The following is a 20601-nucleotide window of genomic DNA, read 5'->3' as shown; positions in this document are numbered from 1 at the left end:
ACAAGGGAAGAAAGCTCTGAGGCAGAGAAAATACTGTTGGGAGAGGAATGCAGAAGCAAATGTCCAGGGTGGGCACGAAGTCAAGTCTGCCTGGAAATAGGGCATGTATAGAAGCTAATTCTGGAGTGGCTAGTGAGGGCCAGGCTGTGCAGGTGCAGCTTGGGTGACCAGATGCGGGGCTCCCCTGAGATCAGCAGGTGGCAAAAAACCTGATTGAACTCTGCTCTGGGAGAGCACAGGGTCACAGGGACGGGGGGAAGGGGCTTGGGAGGGACCGTTTGGGAGGCTACCACCCAACAGTTCAATGGAGAGGATCTGAGAGCTTGCAATGTGATGAGACCATGGAGTAGGAAAGAGAGGACAAATAACATCAGGTTAGACTAGACAGGTCTCGTCACACACTGGCCACGGGGAAGGAGACTGGTAACCAGTCTAAACGGTCACAAGAATGACAGGCCAACGACATAAGCAGGGAATTCGGGAAGACCTGATTCGGGGAAGCCATAAAAATTTGTACATAACCTATTAAACCCTTCTAAATGATCTGAATTACCAGAAAAATTTTCCTCTGGGTAAAATAATTGCAAAAGGTGCCAAAACATCTCTCTCAAGTTACCTCTGAATGAGCTGCTGGAAGAGGCTGAAGGTGCGGTCCCATAACGCTTGTTTGTTTTTTGTGATAGGGTCATGTTCATAGGTGTATTTCTGTTCCAACTCCTCAAGCTTTTTAAGCTGCTGACGAACCTGCTGCAGACTCTCCGCCACTATGGTGAACCTGGGAAGGTACAAGCCACAGGGGTCTCCGTCAGAAACAGTCCCAAAGCAGCCTGGATTAAACAGTCACGGAGACCAACAAGTACTTTTTACAGACAACACACGATGTTATCTGCCCAGCTCTGAAGTGCAGGGAGAAACAGAACCAACCTGATTTGTGTGAAAAAACGAACACACATGAATGATTACAGCCCAGATTAAAAAACCTCTGCCTCCCACTGAGATGGACCTAAGGAGAGATGGGTAGGGGTGGAGGCTGCTAGGGAATCTGTGACTTCAACTGAGCTGTGAGATAATTGGGACTTAAAGGGACAGGGCAAAGGTGGTGGGGGGGTGACAGAGGCAGGGGACGCCACAAGGCAGATGCTGTGGGCAGTGACACTGTGCAGAGAGGAGCAAGGGAGCAGCCTGGACGCTGAGGAAGCAAGGCTGCGAGGGGACGCAGGCCGGGTTAGGAGGAGACGAGGGAACAGAGGTTACTGTGTCACTGAACTGAAAGGAGATGGCAATGTGCACAGTCTAGACGCTCAAAATATATGCATAAACCACGGAGAAAGCCTAGCGACTGCTTTCAGGTTCCTCTGTCCTGACAGGAAACCACCAAAGGCAATGCAGCCGCCGAGCCAAGTCAGGCTGTGGAAGTTCATTTTACTGGCCTGGAGGAATGACAGAAGAACATCTATTCCTCAGTGAAAAACATCTCCTTCACTCGGTGTTTCCATTCCTTGAGTCCAGTTCGAAGCACTCACAGCACAGCCCATGGCCATGAAATGAGAGGCAGGATAACGGCGGGTGGGTGAGCTCCAGAGGGCTTCTAACCCGCTGACTCCCAACCTTGTTCAGGCCACGACACACAGGAAAACGCCGACAATCCGGGTACCGCACAGCAGGGGGTACTGAGGGGTATTCACATCTCTGCAGGAGGCTCCTTGTGGCCTAAGGTGACCATGGGGGCCCCGGACAGCAGGGGGGCCTTGCCGGGCACCTGGGGGGCTCGGAGGTCAGCATCTCACAAGGCTCACGGGGACACACTGGGCTGGGGAGCTCCATTCCTATCCACAAAAAACTGGGATATGGAATGGCAACTCACAGAATAAAAATAAATGGCTGACTATTGTGAATTTTTAAAAATAGCAATCCAGAAAGTAATCTCATGAGACCTCTGGTCCTTGGGCCTTTCAGAACTGCTCCAGGCCACCACCCCCTCCTACCCACTGATTCTACCACTTCCATCCCCTCTGCTCAGCTCTTGTCAGCCCTCCCCTGGACTACGGTAATACACTCAGAGCAGACCAACTGGCCTTTCTGTCTCTATTCTATCCTCAGGCTTCAGCCAGAATGACCTAAATAAACAATCAGAGAAATGAACCTCCACTTAAATAGGAGGCCTGCCCGGCTCACTGGTGTCCACTGGGTAAAGTCCCGGAGTTCCCAGCACAGTGTGGGAACCTCGGTGACCAGGCTCCAGCCTCTTGCCAGCTCCACTTTCTTCCTTCCCTCTCTGGCAGCCGACTCTCTAGCCATCCAGCATGAGAACTGCGGGCCCTGGCTCATGCCAGCCTCCCCTCCCCTCTGCCCCGTCCACGCTCTTCTCCTTCCTGGTCTACATGAAGTTTTCCTGTTCACTCTCGAGTCCGGGCAAGACCACTTTGTCTCATTAATCTTCCCTGGTGACTCCTTTCCTAATCCTCCATGAACTCTGGACGGTCTCCGGTGGAGCCCTGGCAACCTTTCACTGAACAGTTATTACCACGCCCGTCTCCCGCCTCCACACTGAGAGCTCCTTACTGGCAACGACCAAGAATCATTCACCTTGTGTCCCAGGTCCTAGCCCAGTGCCTGGCATACAGCATTTCATAAGTATCTATTAGACGGATGACTGAAATGTATGGCCCACAAACTGTTATTTCATGTAAGCCTGTAAAATGCCCTTTTGTTTTTAATAAAACCTTGGGACTCAAGTTGTTAACTGTGCTGTGTGATGACCACGTCACTGGTGTGTTGGCACAAATGACATGTCCCACGGTACACACACAGCAGGGAGAGGAGTCCTCCAAGCCATGCAGAATGTGGTTGAACGTGGCCACAGGTGTGATTAACACTGTGCTTTTCAAGTGTTTCCAGGGCAAGAGGCAGTTGGACTACATCAAACGCTAAACCAGAGGTTTGACAGAGTCCATTCAACTAACGCAGCTGGAACGTGCACTTTACGAGTTTATATGGTTAGCCAGTCAGCTGCCAATATTCTGCTTTGGAGAATCTTACCAGTTCTGCAGCTGATCAAGGCAAGCATTGGGGGGTCCCCCGATACAGGCACTCTGCTGTCTCTGCTTCCATTCCACAAGTTCATCATTAATCAGGGCTTTCTGGGTAAGTTCAGTGGCATTCAACAACTCTATTATTTTGTGAACTACTTCCTAAAGGGAGAGAAAGAGACAAAGCGAAATAAACTCATCTTTAATCACTGAATTTTATTCTTTCATCTCAGCTGGGTTGCTCTAAGTGAAATGGTTATAAAAATAATTTTGCCTCTATTCCAAACTTCAAGTCCATTATTTACAGTCTGTGACAAAAGCGACATGTTATTCTGGAAAGTGAATCACTACCTTTCTCTTATTGTCAAGCATTAAATACATCTTCTGGAGTAACATCTGTTCCTGTTTCTGATCATTCTTTGCCACACCATTGGTTTCATGTTCTGTGAATTGGGAGAGACAGCAGATAAATATAAATATAAAAGAAGACAAAACCGACTGAAGCCAAGATTCACATCCATTTAGGAAAAACATGATCCAAATGCTATCTGGAGATAGGTCAAAGCTTGGTTTTTCTTCAGTCATTGTTGAACAAAACAGGAAAAATGGCCTAAGTACAAAAACTGGACACACTGGAACAAAGTCCTTGTTTTCAATGACTCATGTAAACGGGAAACAGTACTGTCTGGTTCTTAAGGCACTGTCAGAATATTACCTAAATGAATATAAGTGACAAAATTCACAACCTCAGTTAAAAAAAAATCAATACAAAGCATCTCTGTGGCTTTAAAGAGAAGCAGACAATTAGGAAATTGTAATTGAGGTTTCTTTCTCTCATAGTTTTATTCAAATTACTACTAATAATCTCTCCATTTTACCATGGTATCCTCCAAGTGATTGCTAGGGTTACAGCAGTGCCCTGCTTGTTCTACACAATGCACATTTCTGGATTATTTTCAGTGGACGTCCTCTCATCACTAAAAATGAGCAACAACAACAAAATCCGAGCGAAACTGCTTTAAAACATGTGAAAAATGCTGAACTTCACCTGTTGAGTATACAAATGGAGCTGGAATATCTGGAGGAACTTCAGTTATCAGGGCAGGGGAACTCCACCCACATATCCGTCTATGTCCATCAGTGGGCTAGGCACAGTAAGTAAAGTGAATAGCACGTAACCGGTATGTATTAACTGGGGGCGATTTTGCCCCCCAGGGATCACTTGGCAATGTTTGGAGACAGTTTTGGTTGTCCCCACTGGGGACTGGGGATCGTTCTACTGCCACCTGGTGGGCAGAAGTCAGGGATGCTGCTAAACATCCTACAATGCACAGGACAACCCCCAAAACAGTTATCTGGCCCAAAATGTCAATAGTACTGAGGTTAAAAAACCCTGGCCTGGGTCACCAAGAAGCCAAGACTAGCAATTCAGAGTCTTAAAATGTTTGGTAAATATGAAGGAGTATCTGCCTTTGTTATCTAGTGTAGGTAGAAAAAATTACAGGCAATGGACACTGTTATCTCTTACCTCTGTTCTGCAAGGTTTTACATTTAAAGTCATATTCATCCTGTAAATCTTCTAGGGTCTTGATTTCATGCTCTATACACTACAAGTAAAGACAGAAACAAGTTTTCCACCATACTTAGGACAAAGACTTCAGAAGACAGATTACTGGTACTACAGGACCCAGAAAACCATGGATGCAATCCTGCTCCCTCAAAGATGGACTAGACTTGAAAAATTCTAATCACACGTATGAAATAATTTCTATCTCCTTAGCTAGTATATAATAACCTTTTTAGGAAAGAAAATATATAGCTATTTCTGGACTGTGCCACTTGATGTCTACTTTAATGAAGCGTTTCTCTCAGAGGCAGCAAGACAAAGTTGCTCCAAAAACCTGGAGTCTGGCAACATGCCGTCTGAAGCACAAAGTCAAGGCCATGCTGGTGTGACCCAGAGGCCCGCAGGAGAGCCGGCCCCTCAGCAGAAAGGCCGTTTCCACAGATACAGGCCCAGTGCAAGGTTGGTCTCCTCACCCTTTCCCCCAAACAGCACCCACAGTGGAAGGGAGGGAACACATACCACCAAGGGCACCACCTCCATAAATGTCTGGGAAGTTTTATCTTAAAGTTATTGTGGATATTTTATTCTAATCAGAAATACATCAGAATTTCCTTGTTTGAGATGTTTTTGTTCCCCTTCCAAGTCTTAGAATAAAACAGGTGCTTGAGGAAGACCATGTTTATCCTAGGACTCTATGTAACCCCAGGAACACCCCCATTTGAGAGGTGCAGACATAAAGGGCTACTGAGAGTGGCAACAGCTAGTTTACTGGGTGATAGGGCAAAGTCAACAGTTACTGCACGATCTTGCAAGGAAGGAAAAGATAAGCTCAATGTTTGGAAGTTGCAACAGGAGCCAAAAATGTCTATCTGCTCATTGGTTTCACCAATTTGTTTACTTAGGGTTTTGAACTTGAGCGAAACTTTTCTTCTCAACTACTTAAAAGCCTGAAATCAGTTACAATGCTTACACTAGAGGAATTGAAACCTTCTTTCCTCTACAAAAAGTTACAAAGAAGATGTATACATTTACTAAATACTCACCATAACTTTGTCCTTCACATTTCTGACTCTGCTGTCAAGCTCCTTCTGTTTGTCTAACATTACAGTGCTCTGAATATTCCCTGCCTGAGCCTGTAACGGAAGGTACACAGTTAACAGCCATTACTTCTTCTGTCATATTTACCTGCTGGTTATGCTCCAAAGTCAAGTCTACCCCGTGCCCCACCTAACTCCCAGACCTTCCAAAACCTCCTGCAGGCCTCCCACATGAGTGTGCACAAGAAAAGCTCAGTTCCCAAGGCCCCGGAAAATACTAGCAAACTGTTAACAAGCCTACAGAAAGACCAGGCTCAGTTCATGCCTAAAATAAATAGTATTTCTGGAATTTTCCATTAGTTCATGCAGTTGAATGGGCCCACACAGGAAGTTATTTTAGTTTCTCAAATTCTGTAGACAACATTATTCTTATTAGCCCTGTACTCATTTGTCTCAAAGCCATGCAATTCACAGTGTGGACCCTAGACAAGCAGCATCTTTACCACCCGGGAGCTTGTTGGAAAGGCAGAATTTCAGGTCCTAATCTGATTACTGAATCAGAAACCCCATTCTGACAAGATTCCAGATAATTCAGAGGTATATCAAAATTGAACAGTACAGAGAAAGACAAATATCAAATGATATCGCTTGTATGTGGAATCTAAAATAATGATGCAAATGAGCTTATTTACAAAACAGAAATAGACTCACAGACATAGAAAGCAAATTGATGGTTACCAAAGGGGAAAGGTCGGGGGAGGGGTAAACTAGGAGTATGGGATTAACATATATAACTATATTTAAAACAGATAACAAGCAAGTACCTAAATGTATAACACAGGGAACTATACTCAATACCTTGTAGTAACCTATAATGGAGAATAATCTAAAAAAGAATATATATGTATGTATGTGTGTGTGTGTGTGTGTACACAGAACTGAATCACTTTGCTGTACACGTGAACACTTGAAACACAACATTGTAAATCAACTATATTTCAATAAAAATTAATTTTTAAAAAACACTAAAAAATTGAACAGTACTGCCATTAAGGACTTCAATGAGTATCTGCTCCTATAAAGTAATAATGAATATCATCCCAGATGCAATGGGTATAGTCTTCATCCTTGATAGCCAGAAAACAATTTGTTATTTTTATCGGGATCACATTAAAATAATGAATTAACTCAGGGAAAGCCGATATATTTATGATGCTGTTTTTAATTCTTATGCTTCTAATGGCTTCCTCTTGTCAACTGCAATACCACTAATACAATGCTAAGCAGCAACAGAAATAGTGGACATCCTTGCCGTGGTTCTGACTTACTGATGTTTTGTCAGTGAAGTAAGATACTGTTTTAGAACCAGGAGATGTATATTTTAATAGGTTAAGGAGGTATCCATCAACTCCTATTTTACTGAATTTTTAAAAATCAGGGATGAGTGTTCGATTTTGTCATCCTTTTCAGCATCTTTTCGATACCCCCAGACATCCAGGACCTTCCCTCAAATCCCAGGAAGGTCTTGTTTCTCTTGCTCACATCTGGGCAGTCCACTAACCTCGTTCCAGGGGTTCACCGATAAGTCAGGTGTCCTCTGAGAGGCTTAAAATGAACCTCTCCCCAGGAACCTCACATTTTTAAAAGGAGGTCAAAAGCTGACATGCCTTTGAGACCAAAGCACACCCAGGAGACGGAGCTGATCTGGGAAAGGAGAAATCACCTCCTCTGCCTCCCAGTGGTGACTCCGGGCCAATGAGGAGAGAAATGCTTAGGTACCAAGGTGGACACTTCACTCTTCTGCCCATCTCTGCTCCTGACTGTCCTCCCAAGTCTGTCTGAGATACAGGAGCAGCCCATTGCATAATGCTGTAAAGATGAAAACCCCACAGGATAGTCAAAATTTCCTGCTGAAAGTCTCCCAGGTGCATGCCATACTGAAGAAGGCACACCCCTCTCAGAGGAGACAATGCAGTCAGCTTTTCCTCCTGACAGACACCTTTGCTCACTAGGCTGGGTCCAGGATGAACTAGCCAGTCTGAGTTTAGGACAAATAATATATATCTTTAAGTGCTCAGGGCAGCAAGGTGCTTTCAGCGTGACAGGGAGACAGGAACTAAATGCCTGGGGAAGCAGCAGATTCACAAGGACTGGGGCAAATGCTCAGAAAGTGCACAGAAAATGGCATTCAATGCCACTACTTAAATTCTCTCTCTCCACCCCCACCTCCCAATCTCACAGCACACTTTGTTAGTTATCGCTTAAGAGAAATGCACATAGGACGCATTCCACTGCATACTCTGGCCTTCTCCCTGTCATACTGGAATGGTCTCAGCCAGAGTAACTCATACTGTAGTGGTTTCACAACTGTCTGCCTGCTGGGTTGCTCCCACCACCCCATCAGTGAAAGGCATGAATCAATGCCATGGCAACTTCAAAAAACTGCTGAACCCTAATCACCAGGACGGTTTGTATTAGGATTAGTAAAATCATGATAAAAAAGTCTTGGTACTAGTATAACTCTGACTCATTCACTGTTTGGTTGTCTCAGATATCTGATAGGTATCTCGGTCCTATTGAAAACAAAGCTGCTGATTTTCCCATCAACAGATTCTTCTCCAAAACCTATTGTGCCCTGCAAAAGCCCCACTCCTGTCCCTTCCCTGTCTTCCCCAGCTCAGTAAACAGTATCTCTAAGAAACGCAAGTCACAAATCAGACTCACCCTCTACCCTTGGCTCCTTCTCACTCTCACATCTGATCCTTCAATATAAGCCCTATTGGTGCCACATCCAGAACATAACGGAATCTGTCCACTTTTTCCCACCTCCACTGACTGCACCTCTACCTCAGGCACTTCCCCTCCGCTCCTTCAGTCTGCTGCAAGAGCCCACTGTCTTCTGCTTCCTTTCCTGCCCCAGCACCCCAGAGGTGTCCCTGACCCTGATCTAAAGAAACAAACTGACACTCCACTACTGTCCACACAGTATCCTGCTTTACTATCTTCATAGCGACAATCACTATCTGAAAAGATTTTGTTTTTGTGTTGTCGCCCTCCCTCACTAGGATGACTACCATTAGATTGGGGTCCTTTCAAAATCTCTATATGTGTTTTTCCCCACTTCTTGGGGCTATAAAATCAGAGGGCTAGTCACCACTGCCTTGAAAAGGGCCTCAGTAGTACCTGCTGGATGAATGAATGAGTTTTTATTTCTTTATTATCCTTTGTGTTCAATTAGGAAAAAAGTACCTGATTGAATCTCTGGGCATTTTCCAAGATCTTTCTTTCCTCCTTCAGACAGTTACAGATGATCATAGACATCTGTATTGGGTCTTCCTGAAAATTATCCTAGACATGGGTTGTTAGAATAAAAATAAATTAAATTTCAGAATGTTTAAACCATTGTGTATTATACATTGAAATGAGTTTGTTCATATCCATTAAGAAACCTCACCCTAGTCAGCTCTACCCACCACCAGTCCCTCCCATCAGGAAACGTACACAAGCCTCTTAGATAGCCTCATCCACCAGAGGGCAGACAGCAGAAGCAAGAAGAACTACAATCCTGCAGCCTGGGGAACAAAAACCACATTCACACAAAGATAGACAAGATGAAAAGGCAGAGGGCTATGTACCAGATGAAGGAACAAGATAAAACCCCAGAAAAACAACTAAATGAAGTGGAGATAGGCAACCTTCCAGAAAAAGAAATCAGAATAATGATAGTGAAGACGATTCAGGACCTCGGAAAAAGAATGGAGGCAAAGATCGAGAAGATGCAAAAAATGTTTAACAAAGACCTAGAAGAATTAAACAACAAACAAACAGAGATGAACAATACAATAACTGAAAAGAAAACTACACTAGAAGGAATCAATAGCAGAATAACTGAGGCAGAAGAACGGATAAGTGACCTGGAAGACAGAATGGTGGAATTCACTGCTGTGGAACAGAATAAAGAAAAAAGAATGAAAAGAAATGAAGACAGCCTAAGAGACCTCTGGGACAACATTAAATGCAACAACATTCGCATTACAGGGATCCCAGAAGGAGAAGAGAGAGAGAAAGGACCAGAGAAAATATTTGAAGAGATTATAGTAAAAAACTTCCCTAACCCGGGAAAGGAAATAGCCACCCAAGTCCAGGAAGCGCAGAGAGTCCATACAGGATAAACCGAAGGAGAAACACGCCGAGACACATAGTAATCAAGTTGGCAAAAATTAAAGACAAAGAAAAATTATTGAAAGCAGCAAGGGAAAAACGACAAATAACATACAAGGGAACTCCGATAAGGTTAACAGCTGATTTCTCAGCAGAAACTCTGCAAACCAGAAGGGAGTGGCATGATATACTTAAAGGGATGAAAGGGAAGAAGAACCTACAACCAAGATTACTCTACCCAGCAAGGATCTCATTCAGATTCCATAGAGAAATCAAAAGCTTTACAGACAAACAAAAGCTAAGAGAATTCAGCACCACCAAACCAGCTCTACACAAGTGCTAAAGGAGCTTCTCTAAGTGGGAAACACAACAGAAGAAAAGGACCTACAAAAACAAACCCAAAACAATTCATAAAATGGTCATAGGAACATACATATTGATAATTACCTTAAACATGAATGGATTAAATGCTCCAACCAAAAGACACAGGCTCGCTGAATGGATACAAAAATAAGATCCATATATATGCTGTCTATAAGAGACCCACTTCAGACCTAGGGACACATACAGACTGAAAGTGAGGGGATGGAAAAAGATATTCCATGCAAATGAAAATCAAAAGAAAGCTGGAGTACCAATACTCATATCAGATAAAATAGACTTTAAAATAAAGAATGTTACAAGAGACATGGAAGGACACTACATAATGATCAAGGGATCAATCCAAGAAGAAGATATAACAATTATAAATATATATGCACCCAACATAGGAGCACCTCAATACATAAGGCAACTGCTAACAGCTATAAAAGAGGAAATCGACAGTAACACAATAATACTGGGGGACTTTAACACCTCACTTACACCAATGGACAGATCACCCAAAATGAAAATAAATAAGGAAACAGAAGCTTTAAATAACACAATAGACCAGATAGATTTAATTGATATAGGACATTCCATCCAAAAACAGCAGATTACACTTTCTTCTCAAGTGCGTATGGAACATTCTCCAGGATAGATCACATCTTGGGTCACAAATCAAGCCTCAGTAAATTTAGGAAAACTGAAATCATATCAAGCATCTTTTCTGACAACGCTATGAGATTACAAATGAATTACAGTGAAAAAAACGTAAAAAACACAAACACATGGAGGCTAAACAGTATGTTACTAAATAACCAAGAGATCACTGAAGAAATCAGAGGAAATAAAAAAATACCTAGAGACAAATGACAATGAAAACACGATGATCCAAAATCTATGGGATGCAGCAAAAGCAGTTCTAACAGGGAAGTTTATAGCTATACAAGCCTACCTCAAGAAACAACAAACATCTCAAATAAACAATCTAATCTTACACCTAAAGGAATTAGAGAAAGAAGAACAAGCAAAACCCAAAGTTAGCAGAAGGAAAGAAATCATGAAGATCAGAGCAGAAATAAATGAAATAGAAACAAAGAAAACAATAGCAAAGATCAATAAATCTAAAAGCTGGTTCTTGGAGGAGATAAACAAAACTGATAAACCATTAGCCAGACTCATCAAGAAAAAGAGGGAGAGGACTCAAATCAAAAAAATTAGAAATGAAAAATGAGAAGTTACAACAGACACCTCAGAAATACAAAGCAAAAATCTCAATAAAATACTAGCAAACAGAATCCAACAGCACAGTAAAAGGATCATACACCATGATCAAGTTGGATTTATCCTAGGGATGTAAGGATTCTTCAATATATGCAAATCAATCAATGTGATACACCATATTAACAAACTAAAGAAGAAAAACCATATGATCATCTCAATAGATGCAGAAAAAGCTTTTGACAAAATTCAACACCCATTTATGATAAAAACTCTCCAGAAAGTGGGCATTGAGGGAACCTACCTCAACATAATAAAGGGTATATACGACAAACCCACAGCAAACATCATTCTCAATGGTGAAAAACTGAAAGCATTTCCTCTAAGATCAGGAACAAGACAAGGAGGTCCACTCTCACCACTATTATTCAACATAGTTTTGGAAGTCCTAACCACAGCAGAGAAGAAAAAGAAATAAAAGGAACAGAAATTGGAAAAGAAGAAGTAAAACTGTCACTGTTTGCAGATGACATGATACTATACATAGGGAATCCTAAAGATGCCACCAGAAAACTACTAGAGCTAATCAAATAATTTGGTAAAGTTGCAGGATACAAAATTAATGCACAGAAATCTCTTGCATTCCTATACACTAATGATGAAAAATCTGAAGGAGAAATTAAGGAAACACTCCCATTTACCACTGAGGCAAAAAGAATAAAATACCTAGGAATAAACCTACCTAGAGAGACAAAAGACCTGTATGCAGAAAACTACACAACACTGATGAAAGAAATTAAAGATGATACAAACAGATGGAGAGATATACCATGTTCTTGGATTGGAAGAATCACTATTGTGCAAATGACTATACTACCCAAAGCAATCTACAGTTTCAACGTAATCCCTATCAAATTACCAATGCGAATTTTTACAGAACTAGAACAAAAAGTCTTAAAATTTATATGGAGACTCAAAAGACCCCGAATAGCCAAAGCAGTCTTGAGGGAAAAAAGCAGAGCTGGAGGAATCAGACTCCCTGACTTCAGACTATACTACAAAGCTACAGTAATGAAGACAATATGGTACTGGCACAAAAACAGAAAGATAGATCAATGGAACAGGACAGAAAGCCCAGAGGTAAACCCACACACCTATGGTCAACTAATCTATGACAAAGGAGGCAAGGATATACAATGGAGGAAAGACAGTATCTTCAATACGTGGTGCTAGGACAACTGGACAGCTACATGTAAAAGAATGAAATTAGAACACTCCCTAACACCATACACAAAAATAAACTCAAAATGGATTCTAGACCTAAATGTAAGACTGGACACTATAAAACTCTTAGAGGAAAACATAGGAAGAATACTCTTTGACATAAATCGCAGCAAGATCTTTTTTGATTCACCTCCTAGAGTAATGGAAATAAAAACAAAAATAAACAAATGGGACCTAATGAAACTTAAAAGCTATTGCACAGCAAAGAAAACCATAAACAAAACAAAAAGACAACCCTCAGAATGGGAGAAAATATTTGCAAACGAATCAACAAAGGATTAATCTCCAAAATATATAAACAGCTCACGCAGCTCAATATTAAAGAAATAAACAACCCAATCCAAAAATGGGCAGAAGACCTAAATAGACATTTCTCCAAAGAAGACATACAGATAGCCAAGAAGCACATGAAAAGCTGCTCAACATCACTAATTATTAGAGAAATGCAAAACAAATCTACAGTGAGGTATTACCTCACACCAGTTAGAATGGGCATCATCAGAAAATCTACAAACAACAGATGCTGGAGAGGGTGTGGAGAAAAGGGAACCCTCTTGCACTGTTGGTGGGAATGTAAATTGATATAGCACCTATGGAGAACAGTACAGGGGTTCCTTAAAAAACTAAAAATAGAATTACCATATGATCCAGCAATCCCACTACTGGGCATACACCCAGAGAAAACCATATTTCAAAAAGACACATGCACCCCAATGTTCACTACAGCACTATTTACAATAGCCAGGTCATGGAAGCAACCTAAATTGCCCATTGACAGACGAATGGATAAAGAAGATGTGGTACACATATATAATGGAATATCACTCAGCCATAAAAAGGAACGAAATTGGGTCATTTGTAGAGATGTGGATGAATCTAGAGACTGTCATACAGAGTGAAGTAAGTCAGAAAGAGAAAAACAAGTATCGTATATTAACGCATGTATGTGGAACCCAGAAAAATGGTACAGATGAACCAGTTTGCAGGGCAGAAGTTGAGAGACAGATGTAGAGAATAAACGTATGGACACCAAGGGGGGAAAGCCGCGGGGGCGGTGGGGATGGTGGTGTGATGAATTGGGCGATTCGGATTGACATGTATACACTGACGTGTATAAAACTGATGACTAATGAGAACCTGCTGTATAAAAAAATAAATAAAATTCAAAAAAAACCCTCCCCTTTAACCAACATGTACTAGTTTATTATATACTTTTATGCTCTGCAGTGAGTTGGTACATTTCCAAAGGCAGTGGCTATACTTTAATTATCTTTAGTAGTGAAAGGAAATAGCTGCATACATGACAATGTGGAATCTTTAAGTTTTATGTACTTACTGAGTTCAATAAAATAAATACCAGCTTTAAAGGAAAAAAAAAAGAAAGCTCATCCTGCACTTATTAAATTCTACATAAGCTATTTTTGATAAAATCAAAATATTCTTTTTACGAACTATAACAAAAGCTGCTTTAATTGTCCAATTAAGCACAGGTACCTACATTATTTCTTGATTAAATGAACAAGTATTTCCTGGCTTCCCTGGTGGCGCAGTGGTTGAGAGTCCGCCTGCCAACGCAGGGGACACGGGTTCGTGCCCCGGTCTGGGAAGATCCCACATGCCGCGGAGCGGCTGGGCCCGTGAGCCATGGCCGCTGAGCCTGCGTGTCCGGAGCCTGTGCTCCGCAACGGGAGAGGCCACAACAGTGAGAGGCCCACGTACGGCAAAAAAAAAAAAACCCCAAAAAACAAGTATTTCCATATGTAGCTCCTATAATACTTTAATTTTATTGTTCTTGGGCCGAATTATCTTGTTAGGATCCTGAGATAATGCAAATGATACAAAAATTATCCATGATATTCCTCAATTAATTTATCTGTTGGTCTCTGCTTTGAATTAGACCAAAGATATTCTCCTCAGTTTTTGTTTTGTCAAAGCTAGTTTGCAAAATACTGGCAATCGTGCCTCTTTATAACAGGTATTATCAAGCGAAATCTGTAGGAGAGCAAATTTCTGTAAAGTTAATCTGGCTTTCCCACTAACTGGTATTATAAAATCATATACACATTCACAGAGGGGGAAAAAAAGCTTCTAACTGGCTAAATTGAACAGTTTGGTTGTGAGGAATGAAACAAGAAAATGACAGCACTCACCTCCATTAAAACAGAAAAGTTCCATTAATACCGAAATAAAAATGGTAGCCAGGCTTAAGGGATGCTGGGAGTACTTATGAAGAACTCCCAAAACTCTGCAGCATACTCTCTCCTGCGTGCCACTCCCTTTGACTTTTTCTTCCAAGGGAGGGCAACTTCAGCAGAAGCATGGCAAGGTGGAGTCAGCTCCAATTCACCACCTCACTACTCAGCCTTAGAGACGTCAAAACTTTCAACACTTTCTGGACTTACTCTTCATCTGTATACCAAGCACTTAGACTGGACTCATCACTAAAGCTCCTTTGAGCTTTAACATGTTCTATAGCTCACTGCTCTTAAAATAAAACACTTTTTCTTCAATTTAAATATCAACGGCTTTTAATAAGACAAGATCATAGCATTGAATTTCTCTCAGAATTACTTACGTCTAAGTGATACCCTTCAGCCTGAATACTCCTTATGTGTTTACAAAATGAATTGATATTTTACTTCTGCTATAAAATATTACTGCATAACGGTAGGTAGTTTATTTATAGTGTTGTACTTTTCCAAATACCAATGAGTGTGGGCTCAATAGTATTTGCTGAGTGAAAAAAATTCTTATGTAAACATGGAAACATTTCAACTTAAACGCAAAAACCAGGTCATACCTGAAGATTACGCTTGCTTTTCCTTATGTTATGCTGCAACAAAAAATTATTCTCCAAAGAAAAGCGACTGTATTGATCATCCAGCTGCGATAGGAGGTCGTGAAAACGGATGGTAGCAAATGAAACATCATTGGCAGCATGCTCCCTAGGAGATACAAAATTTACACATTTCATTTAGACACTACTTTAAAACGACAAAATAAACACTGCTTTCCATGTTGAAATGACTAAAAATAATTTAAAGTGTATTCTTGCGTTTTATTTCCTTCTTTTGAAACTGCCATTGCTATTAGCAGCAGTTTGTACAATATTTCTATTATTTACAATTAGCATGAAAAATTCTAGCACTCCAAGACTGTGCACAAAACTGTTAATGGCGATTATCTCTGGAGGCAAAAAATCAACAGGGGCCTTCACTTTCTATGTCAAATACTTTCAGAACATTTGAAATATTTGCAATGAGCAAACAATAAATTGTAAAATAGAACATATACCAGTTTTAAGAGATATTTCCTTGATTTTTTTTTTTTTTACTTTCTTCATACTTCTAATCAGTGTTCTACCAAAACTTGGCTTTAATTATTACTTTTAACTTACTTCTTTCTATAACCTGGATCCTAACTTCGAAATAATTGGTATCAGCATTATCTAACTTGTGCAAAGCATTTAGGAGGATGTATAATTAAATCGACAAATACATAAAGTTAATGACTAATGCATTTAGCTTTCTAGAGACACATGCCATTTTTCAAGGCAACACTCTTTTCTGCAACAGGTAATCCCAATGGCTACTGATGAGATTCATCTTCCAGTCAACATAGTTCCAATCCACTTAATCAACAAGTTATTTTAAAAGTGTAGAAAACCCCCTTCTTCTGTCAAGTGAGTTTTCCTTACCAGTCTTGCTTTTCTAGCCACTGTGCCAGGTACTGTCTGATTTCCATGGGAAAACTGTCATCATAGAGCTGGTGAACCTGCTCCAGGAATTTGGAGTCAAGCTGCTGAAGCTCATACCACTGGGACATCCTATAGGGAAACAGAATACAGATCACAAATGGAAGCCCACAGCTCCAAAGAAAGCCTGTCTAGCATTGTGCTTCTTCTAAATATCTTGCTTAATTAAAAACATAATTTGTCTTTGAAATATACTTTTAAAATGGTGCCTATATTTCAAAGCCTGTTTTTAAATTGAGTTTTGGGTCAAAGTTCTTTTCTTCTCCAAAAAACACATCTTCAGGTCTTTGCTCAAATGCCAGCATCTCAGGGAAGCCTCCTCTGGCCACCTTATTTAAATTGACACCACCTCTCACCTTGGAAAACACTATCCCTCCTCCCTGATGTATTCTTCTCCACCGCACTTACCACCATCTGACCTACCACATATTTTCCTTTTAATTTTGATTAGTGTCTGTTTTCCCCGCATGAAGGGAAGGATTTGGGAGTGGGGGGGTTGTTCACTGCTGTATCTTCAGAACAGTGCTGGGCATACAGTAGGTGTTCATATGCCTTTAAAATGAATCTGCACTTTTATCAAATAAACCAATGGAAAACACTAATTAGATTTGCTTTAGGACAAATCGTAAGAACTCTCCCTGAAATTGCTCTTATAAATTATAGCACATTTGTAATTTAACCCAAAGAATTTTAAACTGGTGTTTTATATTTTATGATTCACGTGATTAAAATGAATTATTTTTGATATATATCTTTTTTTTTTTTTGGCCACACTGCACGGCATGCAGTGTTATGCCGTTAGTTTCCCAACCTGGGATCAAAACCGTGACCCCTGCAGTGGAATCGAAGAGTCCTAGCTACTGGACCGCCAGGGAATTCCCAGGTTATATATCTTTTAAAAGGGAAATATTTTCCTCTTTGCCTACTGCAAACAGTAAGTCTGCACAAAAATTCTTAAACCTAAGTAATAATTTTTAAAGACTGAAACAACATTGTTAAATGTAATCTGAAAGGATAAAATAATACTATTTCTTTGGATAACAGTAAGTCAACTTTTACATAGCAGTTCTGAAGATTAAAAATTAAAATACCTGATTTAAGTCCGAACATCCATTAGGAAAATGAAAAGCCTCTCTTCACCACAGCGTAAATTAGGATTTACATCAGCGCACAGCTGACAACATTCAGAGTAGGTATAAATGAATCTTGTCCTACCAGGCCTGAGGAAGTGGTCTGGATTTTCAAGCTGGGCGTGGAAGAGTGTATGCATGCTTGTTGGCAAGTATACCTGGGCAGGCATGAAGTCATGTCTACTCCACAAATCTCCTTCCAAAGGAAGGTAAGGATGTGGTGAGGCTACAAAGCTAGTCACCATCACAAATACCAGTACGAATGGACCCAAGTCCACACCTTTGCTACACTTGCTGTAGCAATTTGATTTTTCACTTCGAATTTATTTCACCTGAGTGGAAGACTAAATCTTTGGCGCTCTCCCTCCCTACTAGGTGTCTAATAAGGATATGCCTAAAGCAAATATGCTGGCCAGAGTGTCAACCAGCGGGGACTGCAACACCTCTTTTTAGGTGAGTGACCTCAAGTGACTCACTTCCCTCTCAACAGGGTGATTGTTGAAGACTGAATGACCTAATACAGATACAGCGCCTGGCACAAGGCAGGCGATCAATAAATCCATGCTAACATTCCAGAATCCATTCCCTCTTCTCACAAAACTCGTTACCAGCACAGGGGTGGCAAGACCACCCCCCAGTCACCTGACTTCTTCCTCTCCAGTCCCAAGACCTCCAACCACCTTGCCTCCAACACTCTTTCCCAATCTGGCCTTCTGCTGCACATGGGTTTTCACCACATCATTCTCTAGTTCAAAATTGCTACAGTTTGCCCATTACCAGGCTGATTTCCACTCTGACCCTATTTTCACCCATTAACAAAGCAACCCAGTCACCAAATTACCTACTTTTTTTTCCTGCACTGCTCCAGCTGTCACTCACCCTTGAAAACAGCTTCTCCACATTCTGCCTCTCTAAATTCTACCAGGATTCAAAAGTAGGTACAAATAGCCCTTCTTCCATAAGCTGTCTGAGACTCACCCAGAGACAATTAAGCTTTGATTAACGTGCGCCTCATTGCATTTTGTATCTCTATTAGAGCATCAGTCCCTGTCTTCCTTAAAAAGCTCTATGATGTCTCCCCTGCAGCATGTAAGCTTCAGAGTTGTTGGGACTGTCTTTTCTTTAAACTTCGTCTGCACTGTGGACAGTGTCCTGCACATATTATGTACTCAACAGTAGTCTGTTGAATTGAAATCGAGTAGATTTCAGATTGAATTAGAAAGTAAAGGGCAAACCATATTATGGTCCAACAAGTTTGAGTCCTGCATTAAACTGCAAACTGGATTGTGCTGGAGGCTCAAGTCTTATTTCTGTCCCATAAAAACAAACTATCCAACTTATACAAACAACACTTAAAGCACAATCACACACCTGTTTTTCTTCCCCCAAACTCTTTGGTACTAGTCAGAATTTGTTTTAAAGACTAATTATATTATTTGGGGGTCTGCAGGAACTAATTATCACTTTACATTCCAGGAGCACATTAAGCTCTTTTATCCTTAAATACAGACATATAATTAAGTTCCAAAGTCACATATTCATTCGTTTCCGTGAACATTTTACTAACCTGTCACCTTGTGCCCCAGCGAAGGGCTGGGGATTCAACACAAGCAGCGGCTACACACAGCACGTCAGATGCCAAGACTGCTGGGTTTGCTTGCACAGGGTGCGAGCGTATAACTTAGCTCTCTGGGGGTGGCACACGGCAAATGAAAACTTTCTGCGGAGAGAAAAAAACATGACTCTGGCGGAAGGGGCGGAAAAGAGAGAAAAATGAGGGTAAATAGGGAGATGCAGTATTTTCGGCGGGGGAGGGGCGCAGGATTCTATTTCACAAGACATTTTTTACTACCACAGCACAACTGGCTGGGGCAACCGTGCCATCACCGAAAACAACACCTGGGATACGCGTTCTTTCCCGGATAACGGATTTACCTGTCAGCACTTTAAAGCCCGCCCTCGCCGGGCATCCGGCCGCTGGGCCCGGACGACGGCGGGCCAGGAACGCCCCACCCCTGCACCCGGAACCTCACGCCCACTCACTCTGCGCTCCGGATCCGGCAGAGGTGGGCGAGGGCGCGGCCGTGCTGCCTCTCCCGGGCGCGCCGGGTCTCCTCTGCTCTTTCTAGGGTCTGAACGGCGTCGTCCCGGGTGCGACTAAGTCTCTCCACAAACTCAGCGCAGCAAAGCGAAAGTACCACCAGGAGGAAAGGTAGTGCCAGACGCCCCGCCTCCTTCCACTCCCGCCAATCACCGCGTTACTGCCGCTCTCGGCCAATCGGACGCGGCTGTTCCGAGCGCGCGCCGCCTCCCCCCGGGGGCCACTGCTCTGCCAACCCGCTGGGTCCTTCCTTAGAATTTGGGGAGGGCCCCCACCTGGAAGAGGTGAAGCTCAGCTCTGTGTTGCAAGTTGCGGGTTATGTTTACACATGTTTTAGAGAACAGCTAAAAGGAAGTTATGTGTTTGCAGAGGCCCAAACTTGGAGATCCTTATATCAGCCCCAAACCTGAGAATTCGAGGCAGAGGACACAGGTGGAGACGTTGTCATTCTAGATGCTCGGCTTAGCAGCTGACCTCCATATTGCTAAACCCAGGGGACGCTTTTCTGTCCTCACCTGACTTGACCACTCAGAAACCTTCTGCGCAGTTGACACCTCCACCCTTTAACACTTCTTCCTGGGCCACGATGCCGACACACTTTGCTTGCTTCTGCCTACCTCTGCTATCCTTTCCCCATCCTCTGCTCCTCCTCCGCCACCAAACCGTTCAATGTTAAGTGTGGTCAGTGTCCGGATCTTGGTCTACTTTGCCTACAGTTCTCAGGCTGTCCTGTGATGACCTCATCCACAGCTTCAATGTCCTTCTACATATGTAGAACTTCTACACGTGTACCCTGTCCACACGTCTCCTCTGAGCTCCACACACACGTGTACAGCCCACACTTGACTCTCCACTTGGATGTCTGGTAAGCTCTGAAAACTAGTTGTGTTCAGAACCAACTCATCTTTCTCCTGAAACCTGCCCTTTTTCTAGAACTGGCTCATGCCAGAAAAC

General features: G+C 42.1%; 1 protein-coding gene across 1 annotated transcript in view; it reads right to left on the bottom strand.

Annotated features, from left to right (window-relative positions):
• The window catches only part of STAT1 (signal transducer and activator of transcription 1), a gene marked incomplete at its 5' end in the record, with an annotated part of 37824 nt that extends 21337 nt beyond the window's left edge, over positions 1–16487 (bottom strand). Inside the window, 8 exons of the mRNA XM_079710747.1 lie at positions 617–775; positions 3040–3191; positions 3381–3472; positions 4558–4636; positions 5640–5729; positions 8883–8981; positions 15463–15607; positions 16360–16487. Coding sequence (XP_079566873.1) covers positions 617–775; positions 3040–3191; positions 3381–3472; positions 4558–4636; positions 5640–5729; positions 8883–8981; positions 15463–15607; positions 16360–16487 — 944 coding nt within the window. The remainder of the gene's footprint in view (positions 1–616; positions 776–3039; positions 3192–3380; positions 3473–4557; positions 4637–5639; positions 5730–8882; positions 8982–15462; positions 15608–16359) is intronic.
• Positions 16488–20601: the final 4114 nt, after the last annotated feature.

The sequence above is a fragment of the Hyperoodon ampullatus genome (assembly GCF_949752795.1).
Source record: "Hyperoodon ampullatus genome assembly, chromosome: 8".
NCBI classification, from domain to species: Eukaryota; Metazoa; Chordata; class Mammalia; order Artiodactyla; family Ziphiidae; genus Hyperoodon; species Hyperoodon ampullatus.
The sequence above is the reverse complement of the archived record's forward strand: the minus strand, read 5'-3'. Positions and strand labels throughout refer to the sequence as shown.